The 12,123-nt window shown below is 49.7% G+C and overlaps 1 protein-coding gene across 1 annotated transcript in view; it reads left to right on the top strand.

The window, feature by feature from the left end:
- The window catches only part of fmnl2a (formin-like 2a), a gene marked incomplete at its 3' end in the record, with an annotated part of 57,181 nt that overhangs the window by 28,459 nt on the left and 16,599 nt on the right, over positions 1-12,123 (top strand). Inside the window, exons 4-10 of the mRNA XM_080839409.1 lie at positions 25-101; positions 2,248-2,331; positions 3,350-3,502; positions 7,890-7,998; positions 8,261-8,337; positions 9,361-9,454; positions 11,175-11,249. Of these exons, the coding sequence (XP_080695535.1) occupies positions 25-101; positions 2,248-2,331; positions 3,350-3,502; positions 7,890-7,998; positions 8,261-8,337; positions 9,361-9,454; positions 11,175-11,249 (669 nt within the window). The remainder of the gene's footprint in view (positions 1-24; positions 102-2,247; positions 2,332-3,349; positions 3,503-7,889; positions 7,999-8,260; positions 8,338-9,360; positions 9,455-11,174; positions 11,250-12,123) is intronic.

Genomic DNA, 12,123 nt, shown 5'->3' with positions numbered 1-12,123 from the left:
CCCCCCCTTCTCTTTCGTCCACAGAAATTCCGCAGGCGAGTGCAGGAGTCGACCCAAGTCCTCAGAGAACTGGAAATTTCATTACGCACCAATCATATAGGGTAAGTAATTAAGGCTCTCTTCCTCTCCTCCCTTCTCTTCTCTAGTTTCTCTCTCTCTCACTCTCTCTCTCTCTCTCTGAATGGCAAAAGCGTCCACAGCTACTCCTCTGGAAGAGTGCCTGACATTCCAGACAGCCAGACAGTAGACATGCACGTAGACACTGACGTTTTTTTTTCACCAGGCACCACCCCTCTCTTATTCTCCCCCCCCCCTCCCCCTGTCCCTCTCTCCAAGGATGGGGCAGACCATACATGAAGTAGCCCTGTTTTTTTTTCGTGGCAACTCCCACCAAAAGGCAGATGGTCGCTGACTTGACTGTAACTCTTCATGCAGAGTGTCGTAAATTTACCCCCCCAAACACCCACACCCATTCCCCTTTCAACAAGGGTGGTGTACTATGTTCTCTACCTCCAAGGCTTTGTGGCAAACCCAAGTGTTTTTCAATTTGTTTTTGTTAGGGGTAGTTTAATAGTGTGATTGAAATGAAATCAACAAAGTGTTTACATGACTATCATGGGCAGATATTGCCAGGTATTTCACAGATTTGAATTACCTTGCTGTCCCCGTTTTCCCCTGCTTGTTTAGATCAGCCATCAGAAAGAGGCCAGTGTTTGTTTCCCGCAGGCGTCTGGATTTAATAAACTCCTTAGCAACGCTGCCTGTTGTCTAGCTCCTATGTGTTGAGGGGGTGGAGGACTGCTGGTGGAGCAGCACGCCCAGATGCATGCTGGGAGCTGGAAGCAGGATGAGGAATGGGAGGAAGCAGCAGAGCTGACAGCACGCAGCAAGGAGGACCAAACGCCTCCGCAAGCACCCCCCCCCCCACACACACACACGCATACACACACGCACACATGCACACAGACAGGAAGGCCATGTCCCCCACTCCACCCTGTCTCCATCTGACACAGCACTTACACAACCCTCATGCACACACACCCCAGATCGACCCACCTTACATCCACCACCCACCTCCAAGTCAGGAGCTGCCCAGGAAAGGACCCTCCCGACCTTCACTCACAGCATAACGGAGCCACCAGGCGCTGTTTACGTGGATTATCTCCCTCTCGTTTTAGTGGCCTTATGTTGCTTAACTAGATTATCTAGATTAGATAAGGAAGCATTTTCTTTTTTCCCAGCACAAAGGAGGGAGGATGCTAAATGACATTAATAACAGCAGCAAGAATACAGCTCGGTTGCTTTTGTGTACTTGCTTCTGAAGGACTACATTTGAGATTAATCTAGTAGTAGAGCTGTAGTCTCTGTAGCCTCCTATAATACATTTCATCAGTGTTGTTTAAAAGCACAAAGGCTGCAACTCTTAGCAGCAGCACCAGCTCCACTCTTCATCCAGGTTTGCCATGTGTACGCCTGTGTAGTGGTGTTCTTAATGTGTTATATCTCCGCCCCTCAGGCAGCTCCACCATGCCTCACACAAGGCCAGTGTGTCATTATGTTAATCCAGGCCCTGTTCACGTAATCATACCCTAATCACCCGGAGATGAAAACCCTCCCGCTCACGAGTAGGCACAGTACTGCCAGGGCCTCTTCAAAACAACAAACACCAGACCGCTGACTGAGCACCAACTGATTCCCCCCCTGATAAATATGGAGCAGTTGCCATCAGCCCACTTGCAAGCTGTTTCCCCCTAAAAAAAAACAAGTTTGTGATGAGTCTATTTCAGTTCAGAGCTCCAATCAAAAAGCGATGAAGAGTTCATTTTGCTGGCCTACATATGCACACGCGAGGAAGGTGAGGGGTGCCGTTTGATCAGCTCGGGCTGCCGGCTGTGCGGCTCAGCGCGGCCGGGGTCTTTGTTGCGGGAGAGCTGCCTCTCACGCCGGGGCTTTGAAGTGCCGCACAAGCTCATCGCAATTCTCACCAGTGCATGATGGGAAAATGTCTCTGAGTACTTCCAGCACTCCCCCAGTGCTGCTCTGAAGCCAACCTAGCCGTGTTTTTGAAGCGCCCATAACCTCAGATGCCATTCCATTTCATGTTCAGCACATACTCAACAGGGCTGGGCTGTGGAAGCTCCACACAGACGTTCAGTGTTTTCATATCATGCTGCAGAGGGAGAGTGTGAGCCTTTTGTTTTTCTGAATGTTTTGCGGTGAATAACAGTGTTTTTCTTCCCTCCGCAGGTGGGTGCGGGAGTTCCTCAACGAAGAGAATAAAGGGCTGGACGTGCTGGTGGACTATCTGGCTTTTGCACAGTTTGCCGTCACGTAAGTCACTGTCCGTCGCCGTCACGCCGCGCTGACAGTGTGGCACAATGGGGCCCATTCTGCCACTAATCAGTGATGCATCTGCCCTGCCTGGCCCGGCGCGGCGCGGCCCCGCACTCCGAGTCGGAGACGTCGAGTCACTCTTGTTGCTGGAATTTCCAGGAGCCTCCATGCTACACACTGCTATTCATAGACGGCATGACTCAAGTCACAAGATTCCCATTCAGGACCCAGAGCCGTTCCTCTCTCTCTCCCTTCTCTCTCCCCCAACCTCTCCCTCTCTCTCTCCCCCTATCTCTCTCCCTTCTCTCTCTCCCTCTCTCGCTCCCCCCCTCTCTCCCTCTCTTTCCCTCTCTCCTTCTCTCCCCACCTCTCTTTTCCTCTCTCTCTCTCTCTCTCTCTCTCTCTCTTTCCCTCTCTCCCAACCTCTCTTTCCCTCACTCTCTCTGGCTTGCCCCCCACCCCCTGCCTGCACTGTAAAGATGTTATTTACAGGCCAACCATGTTTTTTTATTGGTGTGTCGACGCTTTAAGAGGTGGTTTGCGTGAAGGAATGTTTGCCTTTTGAGCACATTGTTCCGGGTGCATCAGCAACCTGCCCTTTTCAGTTAAAGACCACTGTAGCATGAAGGCTGTAAAAAGCCTATACCATCTGGTGCCGCCACTGTCTTTGCACCGGCCCCTGAATTTCAGTTGGAATTCATCCCATACATATCATTACTGTGGCCCTTGAATTCATCCCATACATATCATTACTGTGGCCCTTGAATTCATCCCATACATATCATTACTGTGGCCCTTGAATTCATCCCATACATATCATTACTGTGGCCCTTGAATTCATCCCATACATATCATTACTGTGGCCCTTGAATTCATCCCATACATATCATTACTGTGGCCCTTGTCACTGTCTGCACTGTTAGCGGCTGCTTAAAGCATGCAGCATATCTGTAGATGCCCTGTGCTTTTGTGTTGACTCTTTTCCCCTCCCTCGGCCCCCTGTTTGCCCCCTCAGGTTTGACGGTGAGGCCCTGGAGAATGGCACCGACGGCATGGCCGACAAGCCCAAGCCCTGGAGCCGCTCCATCGAGGACCTGCACGGAGGCAACCTGCCTTCCTCCATCGGCGGGAACAGCATATCCAGAGCCGGGAGGCACTCCACGCTAAGGTAGCACACACACACCCACACACACACACAAACGTATACAAAGACTTAACACGTTCAAATACCAGCCCTCCATGCAATTAGATTTCCTGATACATTGCAACGCAATTGCTACCAACTGTGGCATAGTACTACAAACACAAATGCTATCAGTAGCGCTCCCGCTATGAAGACGGATAACCCACTGATTAAAAGCCTGCTCAGCTATAGTTACTGCCCTCTATACACAGCGAGACTCGTCGTATTGATCACACGGGGACACGACACGGCTTTCTCCATGAGATTGATTTCAGATTTGATGGGTCGCTCTGTGATATTGATGAAGGCCGTCTGGCATGCTAATCACTATTGATTTCAGCTCGTGTAAACCGTAGAGAGGGGGTGGGGGGGGGGGGGGGGGGGTAGTCAGGGGGTGGGGGGTCAGGGGGTTGAGTGGAGCTTGTACCATGAGCGGACGTGTGCAAGCGGGCGCTCCCGTGGGCGGCTGTCCCCCGGGGGGTGGCTTGGTTTGTGCCACATGTGATCTTTGAAAAGCCCCTTTGTGCGGTCATGAGGCCTCTAAGTCTTTAAATGGCTTAGGACACGTTTCAGGGAGCGGAGCAGAGACAGGGGACCTGCCTGAGGGCTGGGGGGGGGGTTTAGGGGGGGGGGGGCGGTTGGCTGCGGGTCGCCTGTGACTGGGGGAGTGATACATTCACGCCTCTGGATTCCCCGACTAACCAAAGAGGCGTCACTTGTTGAGCGGGACTTGCTGTCTGTGACGCACCCTCTCCACCACCATCACCACCACATGACTCTATGGTAGAGAGGACAGCGGAATTCCCCCTCATCCACTTCAGAGCTGCCATATCTCCAGCTCCATCTCCTGTAGGGCTGGAGCCAATGGCATGATGGCATTCGGTATCCCCGGTTGACATCATGGCACAGGCTGCTAGTCTAAACAGTCACTCCTCTCACACACATCACACCTGGAAGTGTGACTTCAGCTGTGATATTGGGGTGGAGGGTCATATGCTGTGAGCACACTACAGCGCTGCACCCATGACCTCTTCATCACTGTGACTTAGAGGTGTTGACCAGGGCTTCTGCGTGGGCTTGACTCTCGAGAGCCTTTAAGTGGCAGTCATTACATCTGGATTTTGGGTCACATTCACAGTCAGGGAATACTAATACACAAATCCCAGACTATTATTATGCATGTGCTCAGCATGCTAATGTTAATGCGTGTTATAGGAGCTTTATGTCGGAAAGCCATGAGGGCTGGTTCCGCTGCACCCCCCCCCCCCCTGATATAGGCTAATTATGTGGTTCATGTGTTGTGGATTATGGAGTTAACATTTAGTGGTTTAAAAATAGCAGTCCAAAAGAAACTTGTGTATTTGTGTGTTTCTGCTGGTTTTGTGTGTCTGTGGACATGTGATTGATTGTGTGTGTGTGTGTCTGTGTCTGTGTGTCTGTAGGCATGTGATTGATTGTGTGTATGTATGTATGTGTGTGTGTCTGTGTGTGTGTGGGTCAGTGTCAGTCATTCTCATTGTCTCTCTCTCTTTCTCTCTCTTTCTTTCTCTTGTGTGTTCTGTCTCTTCATTCCTCCTCCAGTCTTCTTCTGTGTGTTCCTGTCTTCGGGAGCAGGCAGGTTCACTGATGATATCTAGCACTGCGGCACAAATCCCCACAGCACACACACACACACACACACACACACACACACACACACACACACACACACACACACACACACACACACACACACACTTATCTCCATGTCCCACCCCCTTCCTTGTCCTGCATCCCTTCCTCTGTGCTCATGCTTTCAGTAGAGGCTATGTATCATCAAACTGACTCCAGAGATGATGGTGTTGCTGTCTGTTGTGCTTTCTGTAGAAATTAAATTTTCCCCCGCTTCAGGCATGTGTGTGTGTGAGAGTGTGTTTGTGTCTCGGTGTTTGTGTGTGTGTGTGCGTATGTGTGTGTGGGTAGGTGTGTGTGTGTGTGTGTGTGTGTGTGTGTGTGTGTGTGGGTAGGTGTGTGTTGGTGTGTGTGCACTGCACCATGTCCACCTGCCTGTTTACTGCTCCCATGCGCCTCATCCCCAGAGAGGTCTCCATAGCGACCTGAGAGAAGCCTCTGCCTGTCCATATGATCTGGGCTACGTCTGCTTCCTTCTCCCAGTTAAATTTCTCCAGCCACACAACCCCTAAACTAATATTTGGATTGATTCACTTACGCTTTCGACAACGCCTGTCTATTCTTAGGACTGGGATTTCTCAGCCGTGTGTGCTTTTTGTCTGGTGCACCACATGAAGAAGTCCAGAGTCCAGATCATATTGCTGCTTTTGTCTCGTCTGCCTTGTGTCCATCTCTCTCCCTCAGTCAGACATATCATATAGCAATGTCAGTGACTAGCCACATTATACTGTTGTTTTGCTCTGTGTGTGATGATCGTTTGACTGAGTATGTTGTATGTCTCTCTCACACTGCGCCATATGCTAAAGGACTCTCAGCTCTGCAAAATTCCCAAAGCGTTCCCAAGGACAAGGGTATGTCTGCGGCCTGCCTGCTCGGATTGTTAGAATGCTGCCCTAGTCTGTGTGTGTTGTTGTACTGTCTCCCCATAGTTAGCAGTCTCAGACCATGCAAACTGAGTTGAGGTGGGGTTATGACGCATGTCAAAAATTAAGCCGATTGCTAAAAACAAAACAAACATAAAAAAAGAAAAAGGGTTCCTGTCAGAGGATTCCTATTAGGCAAGAGACCTGTCAAAGCAAGTTAGGCATTCCAATATCTACCTGGGGCAGGAAACTCAGGCGAACACTGGTTTCATAAAGAGCCCATGGCATCCTGTGGTGAGGCAACTTCTCACAAGTCAACCACACCGCCAGCAAGCATGGGCACGGCACAGGCACAGTCCCAAGCCCAGCGCTGGATCCTGGAGTACTGAGGTACTGGTGGAGAAGTAGTACGGAGCGGGGCACCAGGGAGAGGAGAGGCCCAGTTCATGGGGGGTATCTGGCGTGGCGTTTGATGCCATGCTCCAGTTCTGTCACAGTCATGTGAGGGGAGTGCAGACGGCATTTGCCAGGCTGCTGGTTATGTGCCAGACACACACACACACGCACACGCACACACACACACACACACACACACACACACACACACACACACACACACACACACACACACACACACACACACACACACACACACACACAGACACAGACACACACACAGACACACACACACGCAAACATACAAGCTATTTCTCAGTCACAAATGCGTTTTCCTCTCTTTCTTGCCTAGTCTCTCTCACTTTTTCCTCCTTTCTTTCGCTCTCTGTTCTCATCTCTCTCACTCTCTCTCTCTCTCTCCCTCTTTCAACTGCTTTTGAGCAATATTGAGCAAACCCTAATGCCTCTTGTCATTTGAGCCCCTAGGCAGTCAAGCCCATATGAATCACTGTATGAGTGTGTGTGTGAACTAGACTAAACAATGAAATATGTGTGTGTGTGTGTGTGTGTGTGTGTGTGTGTGTGTGTGTGTGTGTGTGTGTGTGTGTGTGTGTGTGTGTGTGTGTGTGTGTGTGTGTGTGTGTGTGTGTGTGTGTGTGTGTGTGTGTGTGTGTGTGTGTGTGTGTGTGTGTGTTCACCCATGGCCCTGCGGCTCTCCTTTCTTTTATCACGATCCTGCTCACACGTTTTTTAGAAATAAAAAAAAGCCCTAGGAATAACTGTCTGCTATCTCCTCCTCCTCACTGTAGTTTGCACAGAGAGTCTGTCTCTCTCTCTCTCTCTCTCTCTCTCTCTCTCTCTCCTTCTCCCTCCCTCCATCCCTCTCTCTTTCCTTTCCCCTTCCCAAGTAGAAAGGCCTCTTACTTTTTTTGTGTCTTGACAAAGCTGTGCGGGACATCACCTTGCATACAAATGAGGCCGCGCCATTGTTGCTCTTGCAACTGATACCTCCGTTGTTTTGGCCGTTTAGGCTGAAACAATAACACCGGCCCTCTGCCGCGGACCCCAGCCATCCCCCAGCACTGGTGCCCTGTCCATATGGAGAGGAATGGAGATGAGTGTCCCAGAAGAGGCATCTGTAGAGGGGTGTGTGTGCTGGTGGGCACAGAGGGGCATGGAGCTCTTAGTGCTCTTTAAGCCTGCCACTAGTGGAGCCAGGGTTTATGTGTGTAGGAATGGGTTCAAAGTTCACACACACACACATGGGTTATAGCCGACAGCTGGAGGTGGGGGGGGTTCCAATAAAAGACACAAAAACCATGCGTACATAAACACGTCTTTGTTTGTGAGTGAACTCCTCGCTGTCGTCCTCTGTGCTCTGTGAACATGGCCAGCATGTCGCCCCCAAAATGGAGTAATAAAGTCCTGTCGGTTCCTCGTAGGTGTAACACGTTGCCGACCCGGCGGACGCTGAAAAACTCGCGGCTGGTCTGCAAGAAGGACGACGTTCACGTGTGCATCATGTGCCTGCGCGCCATCATGAACTACCAGGTGAGGAAGCGCCCGTGAATGAGTGTGCACGTAGATAATAAGCGCCCGTGAATGTGTACGCACGTAGATAATAAGCACAGCCACTCCATCCATCACTGCTGAAATGGACTGTCTCCTCCGCCAGGCACAGTGTGACAGGTCATTTATCATTTTGTTTCGTTTTTTAATTGACTGGCCATATAGATTTGTTTATTAGCCAGGTGGCTCTGTCTCTGTCTGTCACTCTTATCTCTGCCTGTTCCTGTTGTCTCTCATTTCACAGTACGGCTTCAATATGGTTATGTCCCACCCCCACGCTGTGAATGAAATTGCACTAAGTTTGAACAATAAGAATCCAAGGTAAGCATTGTTTGTTGTTTTGTTTGTATGTGTGTGTGTGTGTGTTGGGGGGAGGGGGGGGGGGGATTGTGTGTGTGTGTCATAGAGAGACATAGAGAGAGAGTGTGTTTTTCCACTCTTAGTGATGGTACCGCAGCTCTCAGTTTACTAATGCAATCAGCCAAGCAGCAGAGCACCTGCCCTTCAAACCTTTCAACCACACACATGCACACAAAGACACAAGCACGCGCGCGCACACACACACACACACACACACACACACACACACACACATACCGCCCCTCCAATAAGGAGCATTCACAATGAGCAGCACTTATTCACCCAGACAGGTTTGGATGCCGCTGGCACACTCATAAAGACTGTCAGCTGCACGTAGCCTGGCAAGAGGATGACCTTATTTGTGTGTGTGTGAGTGTGTGCAAGTGAGTGTGTGTGTGTGTTTGTTTGTGAGTGTGTGCGAGTGAGTGTGTGTGAGTGTGTGCAAGTGAGTGTGTGTGTGTGTGTGTGTGCGAGTGAGTGTGCAAGTGAGTGTGTGTGTGCAAGAGTAAGTAAGTGTGAGTGAGTGTGTGTGTGTGTGTGTGTGCTTGAGTGTGTGTGTGTGCGTGACTGTGAGTGTGTATAGCTCCATTAGCTCCCCAAATTGCCTTAAATTGTCAGGAACACAGTGGCTCCTCTGTAGCGTGTGATCTGGCCGAAGAAATCCTTCAGGAAGGCATTGGAGACACAGGCCCTCCTCTAAAGCACACAGAAGGATGAAGTCGCCACGTTTCATACACTTCTCACATAACCCTGAAGGACCAGACACCCTTAGGTTGCTTCACCTAAAAAGACCACTTCAATGTCTAGTCTGTGACAAGCCTTTTAACAGGACGTGTGTCATGTTTCACAGTCAAGTCAGCATTTGTTTTGTTAATGAAAGGTATGAAACTGTGCATGAGCCTGTGATTGTTTTTGTTTTTCTGATCCTCTTTCTGTCTTTCTCTCTCTCTCTCTCTCTCTCTTCTTGTCTGTGTTCCCTCTCAGAACTAAAGCCCTGGTGCTGGAGCTGCTAGCTGCCGTTTGTCTCGTGAGAGGGGGCCACGAAATCATCCTCTCCGCGTTCGACAACTTTAAAGAAGTAAGCGTAAGCGTAAGAACTAGCGTCTCAGAGGAGAGATGTACATTGGATGACGCTCCAATGCTTATGTGAGGTGGTGTCGTAAAGGAGTCCTGAGGCGATCCAAACCTGGGGGGGGTGGGGGGGTTGTGAAGCAGGATAACATCTCGGAATGCGAGGAGGAGAGCTGGGGGCATGTAGGGTAGAGTGGAGTTTTTGGAGGAGGTGGGGGTGGGTGCATGTGTGTGTAGGGGTGGGGTGGGGAGGTGTGGGGTGGTGGAGGTCTGGTCTGACGCCACTCAGCTTCAGAGACACAGAGGAAGTTGGCTGTGCAGGCCCATGGGAAACTGTTATTTATTTGGCAGTAATTTGGCAGCAAATGTTCGGCAATAACACAATCCAGACAGAGATCTGTATAGTGCAGGCTTTGTTTCAGTGTGTGTGTGCGTGTATGTGTGTGTGTGTGTGTGTGTGTGTGTGTGTGTGTGTGTGTGTGTGGGTGTGTGTTTCCGAACTGAATTAGGATTGGTAAGTCAGCTCCGGGAGGCAGGGCTGTGCAGGGGTTAATGCAATATTTAGTCAAAGAATGAAATATTCAGCCAGGCAGTCTATTGGGTTTGGCTTCATTAGGAGGGGAAAATGCAGTTTTACAGGCACACCACCCATACCACCAATGAGAGACTGGAACTCCTTTGGACTGGAGCAGCCTTTAACCAGCCACCCATCAAAGAGAGCCAAGCCTGCCACACTTTACTTTGACCCCGGCCATGTTAGTCATGCTTTTGCATTAGCTGCAATGTACACAGACACAACTCATTCACAAGCCACTACTCTGGGATCTTCTTTTCCCTTTCACGTATCTTTCTTCTCATGTTTTCTTCTCTGTTCATGCTTTCACTCCCTACCTCTCTCTCTCTCTCTCTCTCTCTCTCTCTCTCTCTCTCTCTCTCTCTCTCTCTCTCTCTCTTACTCTTTCTGTCCCCCCTCCCTCTCTCTCTCCCTCTCTCCTTTTCTCTCTTTCTCTCTTACTCTCTATTACTCTCTCTGTCCCCCCCCCTCTCTCTCTCTCTCCCTCTCTCTTCCTCTCTCCATCTCTCTCTCCCTCTCTCCTTGTCTGTTGCCCTGGGGATAGGAGTGGTTTAGGCTGAAGTGTCTTGGCTTCACCACTGGACACTGATTTCCTTTATCGTCTCTTTTGAAATCTTTGGATTTCATCTCTCTTTTCTTTCCTCCTCTCCTCATCTCTCTCTCTCTCTCTCTTTCCCCCTTTTCTCTCTCTGTCGTGTCTCTGTCTCTCTCCCCTCCTGGCTGCCGTGGATGTGGTAATAATCATAAAGGAAGGATGAAAATAGGTCATGTCGATTACAAAACCTCCGCCAGAGGATGTTTCCCATGCAGCGCCGAGCTGGAGTTTTAGTGCAGGGGAGAGTGGGGAAACTTCGCCTGAGAACCACACTACTCACACACTCACACACTCTCTCTCTCACACACACACACACACACACACACACACACACACACACACACACACACACACACACACACACACACACAAACACACACACACACCACATGGCCCATTTCCGTGCAGACAGATAGCATCAAGAAAATGTCTTTCTTTCGTATTATTATTTATCGAACATCTGTCACACTGTCTTCTTGTCACAAATGATATCAAAAGGGCATTTGTACCACTGGTGACTGGTGATCTGATTGGCTGTTTCTTGTCTTCCTGTTGTAGGTCTGGGCGGAGACTCAGAGGTTTGAGAAGCTAATGGAGTATTTCAAGAACGAGGACAATAACATCGACTTCATGGTACGTTTCTGCCCTCCTCAACGGAACACAGGAACTGGGGCTTGTGTTTCCACCATGGAAACACAGACACACACACACACACACACACACAGACACACACACACACACACACATTCGGGCACACACACTCGGACACACACCCGGACACATACTGACTCTCACACTCCCTCATAAACACACACACATACAAATACACGTACACACACACACACACACATACACGTACACACACACACATTCAAACGTACACACGTAGCACACCCTAACTTCAAGCAGTGTGAATATAATCAGTACTGTAGCTGTTCGTTTTATGGCACAGACTCATAAAAACATTACTACAGAGCCTCTGTAACAGCCATTCACCAATACGAGCAGGGTGTGTGTGTGTTTGCATGAATGTGTGTGTCCGGTCAGTGCTTTGTCATGTAGGAACCGTCACGTCATTTGGCACTACCATAACAGCAAACAAATTCCATGAGTTGGAATTTCACATAGGAGCGCACTCCCTCTAAGCCTCACATTTAGGAAGTGCCTTAAGCTGGTATTAAAGCTGTCAACAACACACACACACACTTACACACACACACACACACACACACACACACACACACACACATACACACACACGCGTACACACAAACACACACACCACAGACAAGTCAACAACCAAGCATGGCTGGACATCCACAGTGAACCACCCAGAGAGAGAGTCTGTGGTTTTGTGTGTTTTGTGTAATACCTTGGTTCAGGTGGATGAGCATGTCTCAGACAGCGAGTGAGCAAGTGTGTGAATGCGAGTGTGTGTGTTAGTGAATCTGTGTGTGAATGCAAGTGTGTGTCAGTGCACCTGTGTGTCTTACGTTGCCGTTGTTCC

This window comes from Sprattus sprattus (assembly GCF_963457725.1).
Source record: "Sprattus sprattus genome assembly, chromosome: 5".
In the NCBI taxonomy this organism is placed as follows: domain Eukaryota; kingdom Metazoa; phylum Chordata; class Actinopteri; order Clupeiformes; family Clupeidae; genus Sprattus; species Sprattus sprattus.
The sequence above is the reverse complement of the archived record's forward strand: the minus strand, read 5'-3'. Positions and strand labels throughout refer to the sequence as shown.